Source organism: Rhopilema esculentum, chromosome 3 (assembly GCF_057945365.1).
Source record: "Rhopilema esculentum isolate cy_ngs chromosome 3, ASM5794536v1, whole genome shotgun sequence".
NCBI lineage: Eukaryota > Metazoa > Cnidaria > Scyphozoa > Rhizostomeae > Rhizostomatidae > Rhopilema > Rhopilema esculentum.
The window spans coordinates 8709267-8736356 of record NC_142817.1 but is presented as its reverse complement, the minus strand read 5'-3'; the positions used below and the strand labels follow the sequence as shown (position 1 = coordinate 8736356).

General features: G+C 36.7%; 2 protein-coding genes across 3 annotated transcripts; one reads left to right on the top strand and one right to left on the bottom strand.

Annotated features, from left to right (window-relative positions):
- The first annotated feature begins 557 nt into the window (after positions 1 to 557).
- Positions 558 to 27063, top strand: LOC135692659 (DNA repair protein complementing XP-C cells homolog). 2 transcript variants are annotated; one of them, XM_065210875.2, is made up of 21 exons: positions 558 to 686; positions 2539 to 2762; positions 3063 to 3773; positions 4501 to 4615; positions 10779 to 10932; positions 12179 to 12313; positions 12829 to 12864; positions 13190 to 13249; positions 13860 to 13916; positions 14512 to 15301; positions 15888 to 15938; positions 16493 to 16585; positions 17407 to 17732; positions 18293 to 18382; positions 18646 to 18735; positions 19252 to 19333; positions 19762 to 19855; positions 21484 to 21577; positions 22907 to 22996; positions 24131 to 24218; positions 26261 to 27063. In XM_065210875.2, the coding sequence occupies exons 2-21, from the start codon at positions 2558 to 2560 to the stop codon at positions 26392 to 26394; spliced, it is 3495 nt and encodes a 1164-aa protein (XP_065066947.2). In that variant the 5' UTR covers positions 558 to 686; positions 2539 to 2557; the 3' UTR covers positions 26395 to 27063. The 2 variants fall into 2 exon arrangements, with proteins under 2 accessions (XP_065066947.2, XP_065066948.2); XM_065210876.2 differs by lacking the exon at positions 558 to 686 and adding an exon at positions 695 to 865.
- Positions 4063 to 8952, bottom strand: LOC148960534 (uncharacterized). Its single transcript, XM_089111497.1, has 2 exons — positions 7835 to 8952; positions 4063 to 6904 (listed from the first exon to the last, which is right to left on the bottom strand). The coding sequence occupies exons 1-2, from the start codon at positions 8149 to 8151 to the stop codon at positions 6784 to 6786; spliced, it is 438 nt and encodes a 145-aa protein (XP_088967623.1). The 5' UTR covers positions 8152 to 8952; the 3' UTR covers positions 4063 to 6783.
- Positions 27064 to 27090: the final 27 nt, after the last annotated feature.

The following is a 27090-nucleotide window of genomic DNA, read 5'->3' as shown; positions in this document are numbered from 1 at the left end:
CCTTATTAAAGTTCAGATAGGGTGTTTTGATTGGTTGAAGCACGAAAAACAAGGTGAAGGTCTAGACTATCGCAGAAAAATTCAAATTTGACTTTCTTGCGAAAATCGTTTGCCGTCGCCAACGCTCTCAAAAATTACAAAACTTCGATATTTTTGACCAGACTTTTTGCGAATTAGAAGATCATGAAAACAGGAAAAAAACGGCAAAAACTATGGAAATCTCGTATTTTTGGTAGCAATTTTATTTCTATAACTGTAAAACCCAAGGAATTATTTTGTTTTAATGGAAATCTCATTCGCTACATGTAAAATAGAATTGCCCCCCGCAATCGACAACCTTTTACGACTGCGGGTTCAGAGCCCCAATTTATCTCATATCTTATCTCATAAAGCACCAAATAACTTTAGTACAAGTCAGACAAGACCCTTTTTGTTTTGGATCTATGTTTGTTGAGTCTAGGGTTGATTTTTCGGGTTTTTGACAATTATTTTTCAGCTCTGTCCCCATTTTTTGGCACAAACTAATTTCGACATCAGTGGCAAAATCGTCTCAACAACAACAGCGACAAGAACAACAACAACAAAGTATTGTAACATGTGCAAGTTGTTGTGATTACATAATATAACCCGTGTAGTTTATGGGGGCGAAAGCAGATCTTTGCATTTGTTTATTCATACCATAGCAGGTAAGATGCGTCGTTCTTCAACAAGTCTATGAGAAAGTCTTCAGCAAATCAGAATTATTTGCCAACGCATGTAGTTTTTCGAAAAGTAGATTTCGTCCGAAGAGCTAGCCTAGCGTCTCCTCAGGAGCAGGACAATATGAAGTTCTTTTCAACGAGGAATGTTGGCGCTGAACACTGAAGTGCGAATCTTTTTGGCTCAATTTTGTGTTGAAAAACCCATAAATCTTCATGTTTCGTTGCAACAAGTTTGCTGATAATGTATTTATTGTTCAAGGCCCGGGGGGCCGGGGTAGCCATGCCCCCCTTTTTTGCGTAGCAAGTAGTTTTGAAGCTGTAGTATAAGGGGCTAGAAGCCTTGGCTCCCTGCTTTTGTAGCTTTGGCCCCCCACTTTCAAATTCGTGGCGCGGGCCCTGTTGTTATTACCAACGTATCTTGAAATCCAAAGGCAACTTTTTTTGCCTCCCTCCTGAGCCCCCTAGCACGCACTACATCCCTGGTTCCATGGCTATTTAAGGTTGTGGGCTTTTTAAGTCTTTTTGCTATCAGAGAATGAATTTCAAGGGGATATGGCACCACAAAGTTGGGGGGAGGGTTAGGGGGCTTGGGTATATACATTTCCTAGCGCAGTGTTTTTATCTATGTTCTGACGTTTTGTACTCTGAAGATTGTTTGACGAAAAGCTCTAGTATACCAGGGTGGAATCCATGTAACTAACGCTACAATATCCAGGAAAGACTTCATAATTCCCTTGCAGTACTGGCATATAATGAAGTATAAATGATGTGTTGGTTTATAGGTGGATGTGTTTGCTGCCTGTGTTTGGGCCAGGGTATGATATATAAATAACTTTTGGTGGTGAAAGAAGGATAGTTTCAATTGTGCATTGTATCATACAACCTTTTGGCGTAAGCATTAAGATGCAGATCGTTCGGCACAGCTTCAAATTAACTGGCCAATATTTTGCATGAGGTCTACATTGATTCCACCCTGGCTAGTATGACTCAAAATGTTTGCTTTTTTCAAAAACATATTTAAATTTTATACCACAAAAAGATTGGTTGAAGTGTATTCATTCAGCGGGAAACAAAAAGCTATTGTTTAAGTAATAGTATTTTGAAACATAGAGTCACTCTCACCAGAAGATAACCAGGCACGATCCATGTCTGTTACCTAATATTTTTGCCATGTGGACGTGCCCCCAGGCCAGAATACTGGCATGAGATTGAGCTCTTTTTGACATAATTTATAATCTTGGCTTCTTATTTCTAGCCTGCATGCAGAGAAAGTTGGTTTCCCAGCTATTAATTTAGTTGGATGCAAAATTTAGGGTTGGCTCTGGTAGAGAAACCCTAAATTTTTCATTAAACTAAATTAATCTCTGGGAAAACCAGCCAAGTCTGTGACAAGACTATGCAGTCTGATATCTATCTGCAAGCCTCCAGCATAAATAAAACATTGATTCTGCCCAACACAGTATTCTTGCTGTTAACCATTCTGCAGTGTTTGCCAGATGCATACCAAAGGTCTTTGTAGTGCTGTATGCAAATTCAGAGATTGCACTTTAATGCATGGATTTCTGTCTCCCTGCAATCTGATTATTTTAAGGAAGTTAACATGTAAAAAGTGGTTGAAATGACTATGCATATGCTAGATCCCATCATGCACTATAATTCCACGGAGCCTAGTCTGTTATGAAGTTTATAATCATAATTCAAAGAGAATTCTTTGTTAGTATTCTTTATCATAAAATGAACATTTCATATAAAATGCACTAAAAGACTTCAAGCTTGCTTCCTTTTTTTAATCTGGTTTATTGACAACTTCTTATGTTCATTTCCCCATTTTCTTTAGATAATCTGCTTCAAAGAATATGGTTGGCAAAAAGGGAAGGAAAAAGTCATCTGAATCCATTAGAGCAACACCTAAACGAAGATCAACCACTGCAAAACGATATTTTAACTCAGGATCTTCAAATTCAGATTCAGATGATGAAGAAGAATTTCAGCCTCCCAAAAAATCTTCTAGAAAATCAAGACTACAGGAAAACAGTGTCGCCAAAACTAGAAAAACCCAAGGTACGACAGAGTCACTTGATATAGAAAATGTAAGAGAGAGCTCTGCGAAAAATGTCTCAGTTGCTATATATTACTGGTCATTCAAGCTAATTTAGAGAAGTGTGAAACTGTGAAAAGGAGTGATGCAACTGGGATGCAAAGGAGGCATTATTATGAAAATCGATTGTAGTTAATTGAATGCCTTCTTTGTCAACTTTGAAAAGTAACAATTTGCAAGTTGTAGCCATGTTTATGCTTTTCTTTGCGATCTCAAAAATAGGATTTTTGCCTGATTTTTCTTTGTTTTTAATTTTTTTTCAGATAAACCTTTAACATCAGAGGAAGTTAAGGGTAGTTTGGCTGAACTCTTCCCTTTTGGCAGTTCTCAGCCACTTCTATCAGAATCAGAAAGTTCCGATGATGACAATGGCAATGCCAATTTAGAGCGTAAACATTTCTCTAACGCTGTGCAAAGTAAACAGAGAGCTTGTGGTTTAGATGGAGCAAAAAACCAAAGATCAAAACCAGAAGTGAATTTAAAAGGTAAATCCAAAGACACTGGGAAAGAACATGAATCTAAAAAGAGATCTTCGGATTATCAAGAAGGAAAGAGTGTTACAAATACAGAAGATTGCAAACAATTAGTAAACAATTCAGTTGTAAAAGTTATAAAAGAATCAAAACCTGTGAAATGTGATGCTTCAATTAAAACTGAAAGCAAGAAGGCAGAACAACAAACAAGAAAAAGCTTGAGAAAGACAAAGAATTCTGATATTGTTTGTAAAAAAATGGAGGAGGATGACAAAAACATGACAAAGAAAAAAAGGAAACTTAAAGTCAACGAGAATGAGAACAATTTGAAACCAGATGGAAAACGTTTTGCCCAAAAAAAGATGAAAGATGTTGCAAATGTCCCACTGAAGGTTCAAAAGTACTTAGATAGTCTTGCAGGGTCAAGTAACTTAGTGGACGTGGGAATGTCTTCTGAGGGAATTGAAAGTGACAGCGAAGATGACTGGCAAGATGTCCATGGTATGTTGAAAACAGCTAAGCAAATTTTAGTTTATTATTGTCAAATAGCAGATTTTGCAGTTGCAGGGGAGATTTTGCAGTTGCAGGAAAAAATTTGGAAAATTGAATTTGGAGCTAAGACACTCTTTTTTCATTAATTTGGTGCATAGCTATCATTTCAACATAAATTCAAGACAAAAATCAATTTTACTTGTTGTAGTTCAAAATAGCAATTTTTTACCTGTTCATTTTTTTATTGCTTAATAACTTACCTATTGCCATATAATTACCTAGATATTTGATGACTGCTTTGTTAAATAGCCAATTCCTATGTGCCAAATAAGGATGACATGGTATTTGAGAAAATCTTCAGTGAATGATTGCAAAGGGAAAGGTATTCAACAATATGTTTGTTAGTTAGGTTTGACTGGTTTCTGCAGAAAGGGTTAATTGAAAGAATGGAAGGCTGACAGTATCAAATAAAGATTTTCCATAAATGCAAAATATCTGGTGGTCAAATTGCCGTGACATGACATAGTGTAACATGATGCATGAGACTGGTAGTTTCATTTGGCATGTATTGTCTTTGCAAGATGCCACCATCAATTTCCCTATTTGCATCTTTTTTCCTATTTCAGCTTAATGACATAAACATTTTATCATGAAACTCAACAATTGTTGATTTTTGATTGCCAATTGCTAATTGAATATTGAATTAAAACAAAAAGTCAAAATCTTCATCCTTTAGAGGCTGATATTGATAAGTCATTGCTGGAGAGCCCAAAGAAGAATGAAAATAAGGAGATGACTGTGAAAGATGTTGCTGTTAGTCTAAAGGTCAAATCTTTATATCAGTCAAAAAGGTTTTGTTAAACTTCTTTTTTTAACTTATTCAAATTCTTTTGAAGTCTGACAATTTGAGGTAGAATTAAGAGAAAACAATCTCAATGTAGCTTGTGTCAAACAATGCTGTGTGTTCGCATTAAACATCAAACTCAAAGTGGCAAATCAGATCTATCTTGCTCTTTTTCACCAAAGTGTTTACAGCTCTGTTTTTATATAGACTGGTTCCAATTCCAAGAAATTATAAAACAAGGGGCATTTTTTAGTAGAAGCTGGGATCCAGTTGATTTTGGGTATTTCGACCATGCTGATTACGAATTTCGAGGATCCCAAGCGAAATTAGCTCATTTAAGGGCTTAATTTGCATATCAAAATGGCTGCCAGTCGAAATCTTCAAAATGCTGCCAAGAAAATCCATGACACTGCATTCGAATAGGATATTCACTAATATTGCTGTTATGAGGATAGAACTTGGTAAAATGGTGTACAGCAACAAAAACTACACAACAGGGAACTTTTTAAATTTTTCATTACTTCCATGACGTCATTATGATGTCATAATTGAAGAAAATGGCAGAATTTGCCAACTATTGGTAATATCTCAGCTTTAATTATTAAGTCCTTTTATAGTCTCTAGAATGTATCAAAATGCACCAAAAAGTAAAAATCAGAGATATGATTTCCATCTAAGCTTATTATCTATATCGCTTATTTATGATTTATTTACACCAATTTGTCATTGTTTCATTTAAACCCCTAATTACTGATGCAAATACTCTAAAATGTCTTGAATTTACTTTTAAAGATAAAGAGAGCCAATTTGGGCTAGTAAAGTTGATCTATTACATTTTCTTTGATTTACATGATGTCATAAATATGATGACGTCATTAACCTAAAAATTGTTCACGCCATCAAAAATTGAAAAGGTCATGCAACATTTCAAAGGTCTCTTCGAAATCAGTCGAATGGTGGCATTCTCGATTATCTTTGATCCTCCGGCAAAAATTAAACTCATTGATTTGGTTTTCTAGCTGGTTAATGTCTACCATTTAAAATAAAATCTTCCAGTTTTATTTAGCCCATTTAATTTTAGGAGAAATGGCAAACTTTCGGCTCTTCATTTTTCGAACTAACGACAAGTTTATGTATGACATTTCTCAAATGAAATTTTCCCCCAAGTAGTAATCGGGTGAAATGTCAACATTGAATATTCAAGTGGCTGAACACGTTCCTTTTGTATATCCAGTTCTACTTTGCTGCATTTTTGTGAAGGTCTCTAACGTGTGTCCAAGCTTGAATCTAATCGATTATAGGTCAGTTGCATTCGTTGTTTCAGCTTTGCTGCATTTGCCACACAACTTGCTACATTACAGCCCTTGCACAAATTAACACTATCTTCTGACTAATAATTCTTGAGAGTTGTTAAGAAAAAAACAGTTGTAGTTTCACTCAAAACTTCTTTGCTAATTTTTAAATTCTTCCATACTTGTCAAGAATTCTTGAGGATTCTTCTCATGTTGATATGCGCAAGGCCTGCAGTGTGAAGCTTGACCCTACATTAAGATTTGAAGGAGTGTCTGATCTAAATCTTAAAGCAAACTAAGCTATATGAGTTCTGCATCGTGTGTTACATCCACAAAAGATCATCTCCAGAGAAGCAGTAGGGATGGCTTCACTGTCATCAGAATCGGCTTTAATTAATCTTCAGAAAGCTGCCATCCGAAATCTGTAGGTGACGGTAAGTCTTGATGCGGTGATCCAGCTTGTTTCCATATCATTGCTTGGAAGTGTGCTCTTCTTATGTGAAGATGTGCCACATCACTTGTTGGAGGCAATGCCTCGGGTTTTGTTTTCTTGAAAAATAGAAGGTGTCGGGCTTCATTTGTGGCCTGCACCAAAACCGTGGCAAAAAATTTTTTCTGCTTTACGCATAATACCCCGTTTGCTGATACCTCCTTCTCCCATGTTTTTTGCAAGAGCTCATGAGACTCTTTCAAAACTTTTCATGCAGATGCCATTTGTATTCCCAGACAAGTACGAAGTTGTATCACATCCAGTAAGAGTGTGAAAGGGGATGAGTGCTTGAACAGATCCCGCATGCAAGGAGTGAAGAATCTCTTTGACTGGAATACATTTTCTCTTCTTTGACGTTCCAGACATCATTCAAAGATCATTGCATCGCATTCCTTAAAAGTGGGACACCAGAATGATGAGCACATCTGCATCTCTAGCAGCAACTACTACTGTATTGCAGGTGGCATTGATAGCATGAAGGGCAAGTCTGGTGTCTGCTTCTTCATGGTCTGCACTTAAGGTTACGGTAAACGTTTTGAACACAAAAATCGGTTTTTCCTTCCTAAAGGCCAAACAGCTCAAGGAAGCTGGATAAACTATATATCATTCGATGCACAAGATTATGGCGTATCTAGCCAGATAAAAATTATTGGCAAATAATGTTAAATGTTATTTTCCATGCGAATTTACTGGTCAAAAAGTGTACCACCTTCAAAAGCTATTATGTACCCTTGCGTTTGAGGTAACAAAATCTGACTTAGACCAGCAGAAAATGCAGGTCCTAAGCTACCAAAGTATGTCTCAGATTTTTTAAATTCCTCCTCTTCTTTAAACTATAACCTGTCAAAAATTGGCAAATAATTTGTCCACCCTCCCGCAGCTGTATTTGGGTATAAAAGACGGACCAGAGTAAAAAAAAATTTTGAGACACACTTTGTTTGCCCAACGTCTGCCCTGGCCGTGTGCAAATTTTAGAGCCATTCGATTGGTTCCTTGGGTACATAATACCTTTTTCGTACCTGCATGTAGAGGAATTTCGAGTCCGGAGAAAACGGGATTTTACTGATCGCATTTGCAAGATACACTCGTAAACCACAGTGTAATCCGGGTCAAGTCACTTGAAGATTTAAGATCAATAAGCCTGTTTAAATAAACAGGGCCGTACATTGGATATATGGATGTGCCATGCGATATTGTAAATGAGACATGCGACCACGACCGCAAAGCAACGATAATCGGCTTAACAGGTCAAGAGATTTTCAGGCCTCAACTAAAAGTTTTGATAAAGAAATTATGGAAACCTTCGTTTACATGGGATTTTTTCCACTTTCAAAATTTCTGTTACTTTCAAATTTGGTATCATTGTGTGCCTTGTAAGTTCAGCTACTTGAATGTGAAAAAATCGAAAAAATGATGTTTTCATCCAGAAAACGTTTACCGTAACCTTAAAGACAAGGTATCAGTGTAGTATTTCGATGACTGGGCAAGCAATTCATTGATAAATCCACCAGCTGTAACAATTTCTTTATCTTCAGTTGCTTGGCGAAGCAACTCTTCTGACAGGAATCGTGCAAGATCTGCTTTGTTTTCTGGCAATGCCAAGAAGTTTGACCAGAACTTTGGAAGAGGTACCAAACCGCTCTCTTTAACTCGGCGAACAGGCCGGCTAGTTTTTTTCCGCCTTAGTCTGGTACTAGTTTTGATTGATAGTTGTCTATAGCGGTCAAAAACAACGTCGATTCTCTGGTAGCGTTTACCCATTTGAAGCACTGCTAAATCTCTGGTAGCGTTTACCCATTTGAAACAAATGTGTCTGCTAAATCACGAAACGAAGAGCAACCATTTGGTTTGCCTAATAACACCACTAGAGCCTGACCATCGATGATTAAGCACGCTGTTATTCCATGAAGATCGATACTCTCTGGACAATTGATGCTATCCGTTAGCTTGTCAATAAGGACAGACTTGCTTCCAGTCCGAAGAGAACAGTTCATTTCAGTGAGAGATGAGGAACTGGCATCAATTCATGAGAAAGCACACTCTTAAGCTCAATTTCACGGCTGCCTTCATAAGCAGTGATCAGCCGCATGAGGATATTTCGATCGGCCTTGAAAATCGTCTGCTTCTCCTTGTAGTTTGAATTTATTGGAACTTCATATAGGCTTTGAAAGGTAAGCGCTCTGCATCTTTTTAATGGTTCGTTGAAGGATATCATGGGCTGTGTCAGACAGTGTCAGTCTGTGCGTGACAAAGCTTAGAATTTGTTGCTGACCAAGATCGGCTGCATGCAACAAAGATTCTTGAATTTCTTTACTTTTTCTTTATTTGCTATATTCTACCACTTGCCAGAACTTTATGCGGTTCGGAGGGTCCCTTGGTTATACCTTGAAGTTTTTTGACCGGCAGCCATTTTGAATATGCAAATTAAGCCTTTAAATTAGCGAATTTCGCTTGGGATCCGCCAAATTCGTAATCAGCATGGTCGAAATACCCAAAATAAACTGGATCCCAGCTTCTACCCGAAAATGCCTCTTGATCTCTTTTTAAGAATTTTTTTCGAGAAATGGAACCAGTCTAATAGCGTTGATTGATATACAACAGACTGGTGAAATAATGACATGACATGACATGACATGACATGACATGACATGACATGACATGACATGACATGACATGACATGACATGACATGACATGACATGACATGACATGACAGCGAATGGCATCACATCACATGCTATCACATGACTCGACATCAAATGAAATGACATCACATGACTTGACATCAAATGACATCACATGACATGAAACCAGGGGCACCTACCCAGGGGGGCTGGAGGGGCAGCTGCTCCTCCTGCCCTCTTTGAAGAGGGGCAGAGGGGGCTAGAAGTGCCCTCAAATATAAGAAAACACTATAGGATCTTATCGATAATGACCACTTTGACCACTCTCGTTATGTTGATATCTATTAGAAAATATTAGAAAGATGTTAACACCAGCACAAAAACGCAAAGGATAAAAAGTTTGTCCTTGACAAGGTCAACCACAAGAGGGAGAGCGACGAAGATATTAGATGATAAACAAACGACGTGTTCCCTCAAAAGTACTCCAGGAACCTAAGGAGGATAAATCGGTATTAAAACTTAGCGGGCAATAAAAACTTTACAAGCAGCCAAGCTAATTCATAACAGCCATGAATTTTTATAAAACCAAATATTGTGAATAGTGACAAGGCCATTTAATACTCATTTTTATGTATGGAAAATTCTGTCAACATTTTCTCTATGTTAAGAATCTTTGATAGTGTAATAGAGCTAAATTTAGCAATTTCACTTGGTTTTTTGTATACATAGGTATTTTGTATATTACTTAGATTATTAGTATATCCCCCTTGTGCACGCGAGAGATGATCCGAAGACTGAAACTTCAAAGAATGACGGTTTCTTGCGAGCGGCTATACTTTTCCTTTCCATTTCCATCTTATAACAGCCCAAGGCTAAACTTTAATCTAAACAGCTAACATAAACAACGACAGTTTTCCGCGAACTCTAATACTAACAATCCAATGAAATATATTACGAAGCACAGCGCAGTCTTTCTCAAGCACTGCCTGTCCTAAATGCAAACCGGGCCGCAAGAGCTTTCGCAAGCCTCTAGGGCGAAACGGTTAGCTTCTTTCTGATGTTTAGCCTTTCATGACTATACCTTCTGAATTTCTCTCCGAATCTCCTTGAATCTAACTAACTACGTATATTTATGTGTACAAGGAAAATACCAGAAAAGCATAACTAAGCATAAAATGTTACCCAATATAACTATTGACTACGCAACATGATGTAATCCTAATGAGGGGTAATCCAACGGAAAGGAAAAGTATAGCCGCTCGCAAGAAACTGCCATTCTTTAAAGTATCAGTCTTCGGGTCATCTCTCGCGATTTTAAACCTCCATTTTACAATGGTAAAAAACCCAACTGTAGGGGTGGCACTGTATTCAAGTTCATATTTTCTTATGTTACATCCCACCTAGGAATACTCGATTATGTTAGTAGAAAAATTCCACGATTTGCCCTCGGCATCAACACTGCCCCTCCTGCCCTTTTTTTTTGCAGGCGTCCCTGCATGAAACAATAAATCAACTCTTCTACACAGCTTCTGAGCTGTGAGTTTTCTCGCTACAGAGTTTGCTCCTTTTTCTCTTGTTTCTTCTGCACTTGTTAGGACACCTTGGTCTTTGGTCATTGGTTGCTTGTGCTAATGACAAATGACGTAAATCTTTGTGAATGGTATTTACATTTCAGACTGAAACTCTAAAGACATATAAGGATACTTTTGTCCTTTTAAATTGAAGAACTTCACACGCTCTAACCTCTTATTTTTCCCTTCATTAGCCGAAAGAATAGAGAAAAGTTTTTGCAGTGTGTTGAGCGAACGATGCGAAAATTTCAGAATGAAGTCAAAACCAACTTACACAAAAGTCACCTTGTTTGCTTGGTTGCAAGGCAGATATTACTGAACAGAACCTGCAATGACCTAACTTTAAAGGTATGATTCTATTGGTCAACAATCGTTAACAAGGTTTTAGGTCCCTTGAGTGATGTTTGCAAATCTATTTAGAATTTTTCGATCATTAGGTGAGGTTTTATACTCTAAAGAGTGTCAGAAAAAGCTTTGGTACGTTTTAAATTTTTGCTTTTTTTTCAAAGATTTTCTTTAGTGATGTTTACTAGCTAAGGTAGCAATTATGTGACTTGAAAAAATTACTTGTTAAAGCGATGTTACTGCGTAGATCAATTGACAGAATTTGCTGGTCCAGGATTCTGTTCGTAATTTAACGGTTTGTTTTTACTTTTCTCATGATTATGAACCGAATCTACAAAACTTCATCAGGAACGGTTACGTTGAAAGAGGTCCTAGGAGTTGTTAACATGACAGACATTGTAAAATATTGCCAAAATCTCTTAGAAGTTATTGTTAACTTTGTTATGTGTAAATAAAAGAAAGGTCACTATTGCCAGCTGCTCGACGGATTGCGATGAAATTCTTGTGCGAAAAGCTGAAAAAATGTAGCAAATAAGGAAAAACCGTAACGCGCCGAAAACAAACAACAATGAAAACACGTAAATTAACTTTGTAGGCCAGCTTGCTTACGATTTATGGCTTGTTTAAAAGTTGTTCAAGTCGTTCTACCTTTGGTTTTTGCAAATGTTAGTGGGGTATTTGGCCTAGTTGCACTCATTCCAATATAAAATATAAGATATATAAATACCGATCCTTGAATTTTCTTTGCGACATGGTTCAAATGCCCCATCACCCCCATGGAGATTCGTTTTCGATAAAAAACCACCAATCAACTGTGAATCATGATATATATTTGTATTCAGTGCCACGCTGAGCTTTCTAGCTCCGTTACCTAGCAAGACAACTTAATCCGGTTTGGGGCCATTTCGGTTTGAGCCGACTAACTATGACCATAATGAAACTATGACGTAATCATTATTAATGTAATTCTCTTTTTGAGTAATGTTAGCCAATATTTCAAGATAAAGATAGTGTAGGCGAAAATTCTTTTCTTAACTTATTGGCTCCTAACTTTTCAAAGTTGTCATATTGATTTAATAGACTAGTTAAGGTGTGATTAAACTCAGTAGGTTAATTCCTACGATTGGGTTTTTGCTTGCCTTTCTTCCACCGGTTTGTGAAACAAATAGGCGGGTGATCATGTGTTCAGTATTTTTCTGATTATTCCTCTTTTAAAGTTTTATCGATGGATTTCTGTCCTTTTACAAAGGCTCTTTGGCTCTCGTTAATACCAACAAGTATGTTGAAGTTACCAACATCCAAGTGGGAATTAGCAGAGCTTCGAAAATTTCTTAATTGGTTTCAATTGCAAGATATTGATAACCTACATATTTCTCTTCAAAAGGTAAGCATTTCTTCATTGACATAAATATAGTTTTTTTCTGAATTTTTTAAATTTCCAGTTCAAGGCAGTAGATCGAATTAAATGGTCAGAGTTGACTTTGAATGTTGCAATATGCATGCACCTTCCTTGAAAAAGTAGTAATGTAGATACTTATAGAGCGATTAATTTTTGGTTTCTTTGAATTTATTCACGTTTGATTTCCATTTTATGCCTAAAACTGCGTTAATTTTTAAACTTCTCTTGAACGAAGTTTTTCCTCCTCTGTAACCATTTTACCATAAATGCTTGCTTTTTTACCTCTGAAGTTTGCTTATTTCCTCGCTAATGTTATAATTGTTAAATTATAAATAAACATACAGCTCTTTTCACACAAATCTGCCCTAATCTTGCAGCTCACACTGATCTCTCTTTTTCTCGGAATTAACCCTCCATTCTTCTCGTCCGTCTAACTTCTTCCAAGATCAATGGTCAAGTTTTGCATTTACCATTCTCTAACGAGGACACATTTTCAACAGATAAACAGAAAACCGAAGCGCATCCCGCAAATTCAGGTATCGCAATATTTGTATTTATAGCATCATGAAGATACTAGACATGCACACAATTGAAACTGTTTTTTTAAAGATGCCATCACGATTTGACAGACTGGGTCAGAATGTTGACTATAAAAAATCTTTGTTCATAAATTGCAAGCTACAAAATGAATACCAACATTGCAATAGCGATTAAAGGAGAAAAAAGTAATTTTTCTTCTATCTCCAACTGTTTTTCAGTAGGACATAATTGTATTTGCCTTTTTTGTCTGGTATATAGTTTTTACTCGTTTTGAGCAGTTGTGTTTTCATTTTGTTAGCAGCTAGTTTCTTCTCTTTTCAGCTTTTTGTTGCTGCACTTCGTGCTATTGGCCTACAGGCAAGACTGGTCATGTCCCTACAAGTATACCTTCTTTTTTCAACTTTATCTTTATATCGAAGCAGAATCTTAGCTGGATGTTTGGAACATGGCTTTAGGAAACCTGTGTAGCATTGATAATTAATAGATATAATGTAGCTTTTACGGTCCTGTCTTGAATCTTGTATTTATAATGTCGATGGTAGCACGATTCTGAAATTTACAGCTTAAATTGAGAAATTTCAGTTTGTTGTTTGTAAACTGTAGGTGGATTTATTGGATGCAAAATAAATCTAGACATGACTTGAAAGAAAATATGTGCTCTTAAATGTAATTCGTTTTAGTAGCTTGACAAATGTAAGTTGGTATGAATTTTGAAATCGCAGCCTTATTTCTTGTCAGTAAGCATCATCTTGAAGGCTTTCAAAATTTCTCTGTTTTGATTTTAGCCAAATACATTGACATTATTTAACCTAAAACAAGTAAAAACAAATAACCAGCGATTTTCTTTAATTCAGATTAAAGCAGCTAGTTTTTTACCAAATTTCATTTTGCCAGGTTACTCCAATACTTTGCTAATGCAATTCTTACTTTTGCTTCAAAACCATATTCTGTAGAATGATAATTCCTTGATCAAATCATCTTTGATTTCCAGCCAATCACTTGGAAGGTTGACAACGCAAATTTATTCCGTCTAGGAAATGGAAAGGAGGTGCAATATTGTCTTCTTTAATGTTGTATATATATATTTTATTAGTTTAATTTCCATCAATTCCTTTTCCCCTTTTTTTTATAATGAAACAAATGTCGATGTTGAATACTCCAGTTTTTTAATGTTCTGGAAATTTCAATGCTCATTGTTTCTTAAGAGTTTCTTAATTATGATGTCATGAATAATGTTATGAAATGTCCGTGACCTTATTTATCACGTAAAGAGATTCGCTTCCGCTCTGATGCTGTATTAGATGTGGGAAGTATATTTTTATCCCTTGTGTCTTAATTTCTAGGCCATCAGGGCAATTAGTTCTTAGATTTTACAAAATTTCGTTGCTCTCAGTTTTATGACGATTTAACAGTTTCTTAGATTTTTCACTGGCCATTTTTTGATAGATATAACTCACTTCAGATTGTCACGTAAATGACGAACAAATATTGCATTATGCTTTGTTACATTTTTTAGAATGTTTTAACTCGCAAAATCATCACATTTTTGCCTTACTGAATGTTTCTGTCATTATTTGTTTTTGCAATATTGCACAATGATAAAAACATTAACAATTTCTGTAAAAAAATTCTATTTTCATTAGCAATCATTAGAGACGAAACCACCAGTCGCAAAACTGAAAAACAGTCAGTCGAAAGATGGCTCTAAACACCAAGGGAAAGTCACAAAATCAGAGTTGGAAGAAGAAGGAATGAAGAGAAATGACAGCACAAGTAAATCACCCTATTTCATGACAGATACTTCAGATTCTGATATTAAAAAGGAGTTGCAAGCAGCCGAGGGAATCGGCAAAAAGAAGTCGACGCCTAAGCGTAGAGTTACCAAAGCTGAAGCTACCGTTATTGAAAATGTAAAGAAGTCTGCTAAATCGAGGAAAACAAATTCCAAAGAAGTTAGGCTTGACAAAAGAAATCAGAACGGTAAAAGGATGCGAGCACGTAAGAAGATTGATTATAAAGAAACCGATAACGAGGCTGATGATAAAGGCGATTGTAATGATACGGACACTGTGAAGGAGAGCTGTGAAGAAGCTCAAAATGAAAGAAAATCAGATGATGATGATGATGATGATGATGATGATGATGATGATGATTTTATTGAAGCAACAAAAAGCTCACGAAAGTCCATAGCATCAAAATTGTCAGAGAGGAGAGAAAAGAGAAGCTGTATGCCCTCTGTTGACAGAGGTTACGCAAGGAAGCTTGTCAAGACAATTGACGATGATGATGAATTCGACAAAACCAGTAAGCCAGTGAAGTTCAGAAAAAGTCTTAATAACAAAGCTAATTCGCCCACAGTAAAAGTCATCTCTTCGGATTCAGAGTCATGTCAAAGCAAAGAATCTTTGAACTTTGTCAAAAATTCAATTTCAGGTGAGGTTATAAGGGGCTTTTTTCGACTTAAATCCTGGATTAGCCCGGATAGAGTATTCACATTTGAAGTGGTGTTAAGCAGATAATGAATTGCCAACAAAACGCTTGCTTTCACCTCTATAAGACTAAGACTCTATGGAGTTTTTTAATCTTACTGTAGATCCTGTAGCCCTGATCAGAAGAGTAAAAATTTCTGAATATTTTATCCCCAATGATTTCGCATAATACCCGAAGCTTACTAAATGCAAACTTGCATTCCATCTCTTATTCCAATGCTTTTTCCAATTTTCGTAATCCTATTTCTACCCTTTTCATGTACCAATAGTTTTCTGGTACCTGTTTCTGGCAACCATCTTTTCAACCTGTTTCCATTTTCTTTGCTTTAATTCTTTTCTGTTCTCTGTTTTTTACCTGTTTTGGTTCCTTGTTTCGTTTACCCACTTTTGCCTCTATTTATGTGTACCTATTTCAGAATTGAAATTTGAAGAAGTAGGTACTTCTGCACTGGTTCCCTGACAAAATTCGAGCAAGTATTATGGTATTATTTCTATTTGAATTTTCGTGCTAACACACATTTTCTTCACAGCTTGTGATACATGGTGCGAAGTTTATCTAAAGTCAGTGAAGAAGTGGACATGTAAGCACTCTATTCCTTCACGTATCATCTCTGTATTTGAAAGCTGTGTACTGCTCTTGGAAAGAAAAGTTCTGATAAGGCCTTTGCGATCATGGATGCTATTGCGGCGTCACTACCCACATGCTATATTTCAGACGCAGCGAGCCAAATATTTTGATAGTCTTGGAAAGTTTTGCTCGCAGATTTTCATTCGTTATATAAATCATACTTGGTTCGCAAATGTTTAGAGGAATGCAGGCAGCCCCTGGTGATGTCCTTAAGGAAAATAGGCGAATATTTTTCAGATGCGTGTTTTGATTGAGAACTCATTTCTCTACCTCAGCTCTAAAAATTTCTTCCCATTAGTAATGGTGTTAACTCTTCGCTGTCGTGTTTTGCAAACACACCCCCACCCCCTGTCTTGATTGATCCTTCCAAGCGATTAGCCACCAGTTACCGCTTGCTTAAATTCTTTTCCCGCTTTCTCTAACATTCCCCTTTATCCGAAATGCATGCTCCAAGCAAATGGGTTCAAAGATTTCTGTTATCTAAAATTCTTGTATTTGGTCTCACAGGTGTCGAACTGGCTAATAAATCTATTAACGAACCCTCAACATGCGAAAGAAATGCAACGCAACCACTTATTTATGTACTGGGCATTGACAATGGTAAGTAGCAGTAGCAATGTAGTTGCACTTTCAATAACGATGCTTCTTAAATACCAATCGACTTTTCACAAAGACAGCAAAGCACCCAAAAAGATTTCACATCATAACAGAATTTAATTTAGGCCCAAGGTGGGTGAAATGTTTTTATCCACCTTTGTTTTTATATCAAGTTTCAGATAATTAATGGAATTATTTGTTGAAATAATGCTGCATTTTGGGGTAAGTGTGGACGTTTTTTGTTGTTAGTCTCTAAATATTTACGCTTTAAAATGCTAATCGTACTTTCATATACATCTCATTTTCATTGCATTCTTTGGCATTGATGAATTCTGTTACTGAAACTAAGTATCGCTGTTGCTAGAATTATTGATAGTTTTGCAGTCCTATTGAATCCTTCAGGCATGTCTATACACCAATTCAACTAACAACCTTATTTGAAAAAATCCTTCAAGTTTTTTTGTACAAATTTTTTGACCTCAGATTCGGACTGAGAGCAAGGATTTTAGTCTACTTGGAAGCTTTCATTGCGTTATTGTTCACGATATTGATTTTATGACGAGAAAAAATAATTTTTTTAAGGGATTTGACCTTCATTGGCGACTAAGGGAGTAAAGTTTCACCCTGAACGATTTTTGCAGTCAAATCCCTTGCAAGTTTTCAATTCGTAAAATCTAAAATACAAGCACAAATAATGTGAAAAATTTTATCAGACCTAAAATTATGGTGATAAAACCAAATCATAGCTTAAAAAAGTCGTACAACGAAATTAGGAACTGCCTTTAGATTGCCTTTAACCACATGTTCTTGTATCCACTTCGTAGAGAATGCGATCAAAGATGTCACGTGCCGTTATTCTGCAAAGTTCATGTCTAAAACTCGTAAACTTCGCATTGACAGAGAGTGGTGGGCTCAAACTCTACACCCTTACGAGACTAAGGAGCGAAAACGAGACAACCTAGAAGATACCGAATTAAAGATGAATTTGATGCAACAGCCATTTCCAACGACCATTGGTGAATTCAAGAACCACCCACTTTACGTTCTCGAAGGCGATCTCTTGAAGTTTGAAGCCATATATCCCGAATCACCGGCAGTTTTGGGTTATTTCAGAAACAAGGCCATTTATTCCAGAGACTGTGTCCATATTGTAAGGGTTATTTGGACTTTTCTGTGTTTGGGCCTTGTTTCATGCCTTTGTGACATCAACTGCAAGAAAACAAAGTTTGATACACCCTTAGGTGGAGCCCTGTTGGACGCTATATTCAAGGGTTTTTCAAAATTATTCAAGGTTGAAAATGCCTTAATTTTTCAACATTTTTATGATGAAAGGTTTGAGGAATCTGGAGTTTTTTCAATTGAATGTTTTCGAGCGCCATTTTATCAAATATTATCAGCGATGTTCATAGAAAGGTGTATTTCAGATCAACTAAAAAGTTTGCATTGCGTTGACCGTCGCTGTGATTCTTAGAAACTCGTGTAGCCCTTGATTTTCGATGTATATCCACCGTAATGTGGCTTGTTTTAAAAGTTGCTCGTGAGCAAGTGCCCTTTAGACTTCCCGCCCACTAATTTTTGCTGTGTGATAAATTAAGGAATAATTTTTGTTCTTTTCTCACATGAATATGTTGAGGTTTTCTGTTGCTTTCAGCAGCAAGAATTATTCTACGAGAGAGGTTTTTTCAGTTGCAATCAAATCCTTTTTCACAGCTCCATACTCGAGAAAACTGGTTAAAAGAGGCGAGAGTTGTCAAGCAAGGTGAAAAGGCTTACAAGATTGTTCGGGGAAGGCCTAAACGGGTGAGTAAGATTTCCTGTTCTTTAAAAGTGTCACGTATTGCATAATCAAGGTGATGATGTCTAAAGCAGCTAATGAAATTATTTTTCTCTCTATTTATCTGTAATTCTGCTCCATGCGATGTTTTTTATAGGCGTATGGCAAATCCTTTCATTGTTCTCTATGATGTTAACAATAAAGCAGCCATATTTGCTACCTTCTGTAGAGATTTATTGACTTTTTTGGCTTATTCACCTCAAGTTTGAAACATTTTGTTCTATTTCAGAACACACCCATTCACGAAAGAGACAAGGTTAAAATCGATCTCTTTGGTTTGTGGCAAACTGAAGTTTACAAGCCTCCTCCGGTTAAAGATGTAAGTCTTAAGAACAAACTCCGCGTTATTTCTAAGTAAAAGACATTGGAAACGGGGGAGCCTCGGATAAATGTATACAATTCAACTCATCCCTTATAAAAAGGGACATCTTGGGGATCAGATCATGCGAGATCGTTTTATAATTCAATGTTATATAACAGTTTTGTCTAATTCAAGAAACTACTTTTTAACAGCCAATTTCTACCGTTCCAATATCTATGTCGCGTCAGCCCCGGTGCTTGGATGTGCTCGCCTAAAAAAACATGCGGGCAGTTTTCCTGGAAACAAGCCTTAGAAATGTTCACTGGGGCTCCTGCACGCTCTGTGCTGTACTCAAGGTTTTCATTAGAAGGCCCACTTCTAAAAATAGGCGTCTTTAAGTTCACTAAGGTTTGTGCATTCTCACTATAGTGAGGGTGAAAGTAGGCTGCGAAGGTTTGGTGATTAAGCAGCAGACTAATAAAATGCTTTGCAAATATTAATAGTCATTTCTATAACGCTGTTATCTTCTTTTAGGGGAAGGTACCCCGTAACGAGTATGGAAATGTGGAACTCTTCCAGCCGTCCATGTTACCTCCAGGGGGTGTTCACGTGCCAAGTAAGACTCTTTTTCTCCAAATTACTGACTCCGACTCACTGACTTGTGGTTTTTCATATGTGAATGTCTCGGCTATTTTTTATGACGGTTCTCTTGAAGCCTATAAAATATGAAATCATAAAAAATATAAATTAGAATTTTTTACTTTTAGCCACATAACATGAAAGAGCACCACGAAATACCTTTGTAAATTCAAATCATTTACGCCTGTTGCAAATTCTTCGATATATTCTGTGCGAAAGGCTTGTTTACTGATGATTGATTACTGCTATTCTGGCCCGATTTCTTTTTTGCATGATCAATCAGTATTTGGAGCCATGTGATACGTGAGTTTTGGTTTGTGTTATGCAGTTGATGCATATATCGATGACGTAATCGCTTCTAATAAAACTGTCTAGTTCAGTGCAATATACCTTTAATTGTTTCAGTCCAAGGTATTCACAAAACCGCGAGAAAGCTCGGGATTGACGCGGCTCCTGCAATGATGGGTTGGGATTTTCACGGCGGATGTGCCCATCCAATGTAAGTTAGCGTTTACCTTTGACGACCTTAATTGTACTTCTCTCTGTTCCCGCAAAACCTTTTTGCCTAGATTTCTCGATGTTAAGTTATCTCGTAGTGATATTCGTTAGCATTTACGCCACGAAGATGGTTGTTTTACTAATTTAATAAGAACTTAGGAATCTTAAATCTTTTTTTAAGGTAGCTAAGTTTCTCTTGGTGTCGGCATTCTCGTGAACTGTTTGTATCCATCAAAAAATGATGTGGACTTTCCCATTTTTTACACCTATCTTGTGAATGTGTATTGCTCGAGTAACTTCCTCTATGCTTAGTTCTCCCACAAAGCTTTTCACAGACAAAATAAATTTAGTTAATTTTTTGTCACTATGGTCACTAAGTGTGCAATTTAACATGTTAAAGATCCCAGACAACTTCGAAAAGTCAAAATTCAGTTAATGCCCATAGGTTTGGATGAGTTATGACTCAAGTACAAACTACAGCATAAACAAAATTTGTGAAGGTGCTCTTCGAATGCAATTCAAACAACAAAACGCATTGTTTTAGAAATAAGTAGGTAATTTGGTACCTGCTACGAGAGATAGGGGTCGGCGTACCAGCTAAGTTGCCTACGGTCGAAAGGTGACAGCTTTGTCATGTGGTACAGATAATGTGACCTGTGATATGTACTCATAGTGATTTATGTACCAAGGCGTATTGCATGTACACTTGAAATGTTTTAAATGTTTTGAAGTTATATTTGTTTTTTTTTTCTCATCGATGATTCAACATTTGGCGCTGTTTATATACCGAAAGGCCGCCGGTTCACACATGATTAGAAAAAAACTTGAAAAACTTGAATTTTATTTTATTATATTTGATTGGTTTAACTTTAAACTGACGTCTAATGGCTTCACAAAAGTGGTTTGAATTTCAAAAGTCATATTGTTTACAACTCCGTCGCCATTACTCGTTCTTCAAAGTGGTGCAATGCTTTTCAAACGTAAGTGTTTTAGAAGCTTAATTTAAGAATTCAGACACCCTAATAATCTCCAGAGTATCCAATACTTTTGGAAGGCAATCATTCTCAACTGCAGCATTTATAGTATACTTGGGCGAGGGCTTGTCGTTTTATTGAAAAGGTTTACCATCCTTAGCTTGCTATTGGGCAAAAAACCGGCAGCAGGAGAATGAATTTTGAATTTATATCCCGAATAGGTAAGCTTACTGGCAGAAGTGAAACATGGAAATCTGAAGTCTCTGCTCAGAGAAAGTAGCTGCATTGTGATCAGTTTGATTTCAATCACCTTATCGGTGTTGAAAGCTTTCTAAGGGATTGAAAGGGATAAGATAATGCATAGGAAGCAATCACCGGGTTGACCTTGTAATGTGATGAGAAATTGTTTATGCTGAATGCTATAGAAAGAGAGAATAGTTTTGGCAGTTGCCTGATGGTCGCATTAAGCATGAAACTCTGCCGTCCTGTTCTTTACACCAAAAGCGTGCACATCTCTGCCTAAAAGGCATCGAACACTTTATGACAGAGCACTTTATTAAGCTGAATGCCCTGTTATAGATGTGAATACTTGAAAACATAGAAACCTGTCTTCAATTGAACTGTTTGCTAACTGCTAATGATAACAAATTTTCAGAATCGAAGGCGTCGTTGTTGCTGCAGAATTTGAGGAAAAACTCCTTGATGCATGGCAAAAGGACGAAGATGAGAGAGAGAGGAAGCTAAAAGAGGTTAGTGCCAAATATTTTTATCTGATTGCATAAGATGTGATGGTAGCTCAGTGGCTAGGGTCATGCACTACAGATCCAAGGGTCTGCAATTAGAGTCCTTTCCATGATCAAATTTCCAGGGTGAGGAGAATTGCCAACCTTCTGTATTTCCAGGTGTGGGAGTCACTGAGCATCGCTTCTAAAATGTCCACGAACTACGTTTGGATGCTTTGTAGCAAAAAACACAAATAGAAAAAATTATTTGCTTTAAAACCTGTTGTAGAAAGTTCGCTTTCGAAATGTCTCTTGTTCAGCCAATTAGCTGCGGTGATTTGGCGGCTCGGAATCATTTTAAAGCTTGTTTTAGTAAACACAGAGGAGGGCATAAAGGTATGTTCTCTTGTGGACTTAGGGAATATTCTGTTACCGAGTTAATATGTATTTTTTACTTCATTTCGTCAGTCTAAATCCTTTAAATGTGCACTTATGCGGGACCATAGAGATGGGCGGGACCTAGAAGCACTTTGAAGATATTTTTACTTTGCCTGCATCTAATCATTTTGTTTTGCATTTTGCATTGGTTATTGTATTGCAGTATCAACAATGTTTTTTGCATAGATCACCACATAAGCCACACGTTTTTGTAATTTTTTAAAATACAATGGAATTTTTTGCCATAAGGCTTTCTATCTAGCGTCTACGATTTGTTTATGCGGCAGTCAGCCAGTCTATCTATAACAGAAATTTTTTTGTGTTCTCTGATCTCGTACAAAATACTAGCAAAAAAATGCATGATAATAAAACAATGCCAAACGGGTCATTCCTTGTCATATCAGCAAGCAAAAAATCATATTGACATCCACCATCTAAGAATTGACAAAATTACCGGCCAGAATTTCTTAGAGAAGCACAGCTGCATTTTGTATCAAAATTCAAAACAGTCACAGGGGTTGGAACTTTATGGAAAATTTGCAAGTGACTGCCATTTTCAATCCTAATTAGAATTTTAAAAGAAAACTAAAATCTTAAAACCCTAGAGGATTATGTGTTGCGATGTTTTTGGTACATGGAAATATATACCTTTTCATGTTTGCCGAATTTGAATATGCTTTTAAATTCATTATTACGAAAAACTGAATAATTTTTAGCACGAAGGCAAATATCGAAAATCCATGTTTTATTTAGGCCACATGCCAAAAGTCTAATGTACATGCAGCGACTGGATCTTTTGCACGGATGCTACTAGGTAGCCTTTGCTCCTGGCCCCTAACGTAGAGGTCTGGAACACAGGCTGCTACTAGAAGGACACCTATCACAGTGTTAATTAGCAATGCGAAATCTTTCTTGTAGAAAAAGGAAAAGAAGATCATCGAAAGATGGAAACTTTTGGTCAAAGGGCTTAACGTTCGCGAACGAATAAGAAAGAAATACAACTTCATGGTTAGTACGGTGATTTCATACTTGTACTTTTGTGTTTTTGACGAATTCTGTTGCCACATCGCAGACCTAAGAGTAGCTAAAATGGGAGTTTTAAAATATATTCCGCGAAAAATTCGACTTTGGCCCATCAGCCAAATTAAGTCTCTTGTTTGTCTAAAGGAATTTGAACCCTGGATAGGTAATAAACTCGACAAATGAAGTAATGCATTATTCCTTACAAATATTCAGTACTTTTTCGAGAGTCGTTTTACGAATCCACTTTCTAACAGATATGTGGAAAAATTAACTATAAAGAAGTTTGAAGAGAAAAACTCACTGGAATTTATCAGTTTAAAAGCACAAGTTGAACTCTCATGTTCTCTGGTTCAAATCATACGACGATACCTGCAGATTCACATTTTAGAATTCACTTATTTCATTTGTGTATTTATAAATAAAATTTTGATAGAGATTCATGAAAAAATTTCTGAAAGCGGGAGGAAAACGGAAAAAGAACGCTCAAATCGGGAGACTCCCGCCCAAATCAGGGGACACCGGCCCAAATAGGGTGAGTTGGAACCTTTCACGCTGATGCATAAATTGGTGGTCTGTGTCAGATGATTGCAAATCGTTCTTGCTCAATGTTCTGGCCTTATTTGTAAACATGTATCTGGTATCATAAAGCTTAGCTACTTTTTTGTAAAACTACTCTCGTGGAAAAGATCTCTGATTCATGCTTGTGCTTGCATCTTGCGAATGTTTATTTGAATATTTGGGCACCTAATCAATTTCTCAGGTAAACTTTTGAAGAGTTACCCACCCCCCTCTTCTCTCTTGACTTACAGTTGAATCCCGCCATTACGAATCCCGCTTTTCAAGAACTATTCGCTGTTAATAAGTCTGGTGCCTTGGAATACTCCCTGTAGAACAATCCTCAATATAACATACTCCCGTTATTATGAACTTTTTTTCTGTATTTGAAAATGACGAAAATGATAAACAACGCTTGGCCCGATTTTCAAGCCATAGCAGAGTAACTGAATTGGCTAATAGTTAAACCAATCGCGGTTTCGATACGATATACAACATCATCGTATGTTTCTCTTCTTTTCGTCTTGTTTCTGAGAGACTTATGCAAAATAAATCTTCTGCCAGGAAAGCGAAGACGTGGAGCGTTTTAAAACTCGAAAAGATAGCAAGTCTGCAACGGATGTTCTGGTCTCTTGGCCGCTAAACAAACAAGGTATTTCATCTTGGAATTGCTTTTTGTCAAGTGGAATCATCAATACGAAGATGGCTTTCCATCATTAATTTTGATGTTTTGCATTTTTTCGCCCTTAATCTCGCAACAGCAGTTGATACAATTTTATCAAACCAAAATGTATTTGTTTTTTATTATCACCACTTTATGTACATGCTGAAAAACAGACATCGGTACCCTTGATATGTCAAGGAACGTATGTTTACACTGACTGATGCAAAGAGCCGGGGTGAGGCAGTTTGTCTTTCGCGGCGATGCAAGTTTTTCCTCGTCTTTGTAGTGCTTGTAAGGTCAAAATTAACCTCACCTTTAAAGACAAATTTTGTGGAATAATATTGTAGGAATCGATCTGTTGCATCCAAATGCTTTGCTTTTGCTATTGTGACGCAAAGACTTTATGACGTACTTAGAGGCCTATACTCATCCATGCAAACGGCACAAAAATCGCTGAAATCGTGCAGTTTCATTATGGTATTTACATGCACATATCAGCAGCATCTACAGATGCCACTCGGCTCATTCCTTGATTTGCTTTAAGCAAACATGCACGTTAATAACAACACTTAAAGTGATTTACTGAATAAAAGCAAATAATAGACAAATAATAGAAATGTACGTAAATAAGTTAGTAAATAGGTAAAATAAAATGACAGATTGCTCTCTTTTTATTTTTTACTTTGTTTTCAAAAATAAAACGGTAAAAAACGGTAGAAAACGGTAAGTTTTTATCTTGTAAAAATTATAAAAACCACTCTGCTTACAAAAATAACCTTATTGGCTGAGGTTTGTTGCAATAACACAGAAAAACGTAGTTTGGTTCTAACCCGGCTACCAGGGATTTCTTACTTTCAAGGAAAATGATGGTAATTTCTCCAAAAAAATCGTTTTGCTCCAGATTTTTTTTGGGGGGGGGTCCAGTCCCCCCGTCCCCCCGGGATTTACGGCCCTGAACACTTTTAAAGAATTTTAACAGCTCATTAAATTTTTACCATGGCCAAAGGTGCAAGCGAAAAATGAAGTAATGAATGTTTACTTTTCATGCACCGCAACCAAGTGCATGAAGAGCTAGACTTCAGAGAAACTTTTGCAAATGATCTTTACTCGATGTGCCATTGACTACCTAAGATGTGCCTCTATATGTACCTCTAAATGTGCCATTGACTTCTCTAAGATGTACCTCGAATTGTGCTATTGGCCATCCTACGACGTGCCTTGAAATGTGTCATTGGCTGTCCTAAAATGTGCCTCAATATGTGCCATTGTCTATCCCAAGATGTGTCTCAAATTGTGCCAGTTGCTCTCCTAAGATGAGCCTCAATATGTGCCATTGGCTATCCCAATCCCAAGATATGTCTCAAATTGTGCCCTGAGATATGCCACGAAATGTGTTATTGTCATTGGCTACCCTCAGATGTACCTTGAATTGTGCCAGTGGCTCTGCTAAGATGTACCCCGAAATGTGTCATTGGCCAACCTAAGATGTGCCGCAAAATGTCCAATTGGCTGTTTAAAATGTAAAAGGAAAAAGAGCTACCTTCCACATTCGTCCCACAATACTGATTTAGGGCGTTGCTGTTTTGAACAGTTGTTGAAGACAGGTGTTTTGAACAGCTATGAAATTAGATTTCCAAAAGTTGAATCTGGGGCTTGCAACACCGCCTCTCCCTACCGTGAACATGAGAAATAAATGCTATTGAAGAAAAGAAATCTTCCTCATTTAGCTTCCTCATATGTCACTTGCATCTATCTTGATCATACTTTGTTCACGGTCTTTACTGCACTAATTTTGATCCTCTTGGCACTTTTTCCATTGATAGAAACTCTTACCTGCTTAAACCAGATATTCACTTATGCTTCTTGGTTGTGTATCTTCCAGCTGGACAATACTTGATAAAAAGTACTGGATGCTTCTTTACCATAATGTTTATACAGTTCCTATTTTTCTTTCTTTGATTTTACAATGTTTTAATTAATCTCCAAGATGCAAAAGGTTCCTATCGTTCTTTACTTGTTTCTTTTTTCAGAAGGGACGTCTTCTCTTAACGAAACAGGTCATTGTCACGTTTTTCCTGATTCAAGTCACAAGCAGAACAAAATTACGGGAGAGTGGACCAAAAGTTGTTCATGTGGTCTGTCTTTGCCTTTCGAAAAACTCTAATATGTTTCTTGATCACGTAAAGCAAATTCGGAGAATCTTTTAAAAGACAACAAACATTATGAATATATTCAACTATATTAATGGTATAATCATTTGCATTGGACTTAATGGCCCATAAACAATAACGGTATTGACAATCTTATTACCACGTTTTTATGGAAAGCCAGGATAATTCAATTACCTTCATCAAAGCAAGATATTTTTGATTGCAGACAGCATTTGCTAGAATGTCTGCTCTCGATTCATATTTCTATACGGATGCAAAGCTATCGCATTGTAAAAAATATGGCGCTGGAATTGTGTTTAGGCTATTGTTCCAGCTAATGTTCTCGTTAACCAATCCACAACGAGACAAATTGCCTTTAAGCGATAATGTGCATAGCATTGTGATTAGATAGAAGGGAAGGAATTTTATTGGGTCATTTAACTCTGATAAAAGTGAAAAGCGAAAATTATGAAGGTCAAGGCTTGAAATTTTCAACTGATAATCCAAGCATTTTTTACGATTCGCGGACAAGTACTCACGCTGGATAGAGTTATGCAAGAAATTGTTGTCTCTCTAGCCTCGATATGTTTCTTTCAACCTTTGTTGATTATCTGCTGTTGGAAAAAGTTTCATTTAGATATTCTATAAATTTAGTTTTGGTTATTGAATTTTGTGCTGTGTTATGTTACTTGTATGTTTATTTTGTTTGT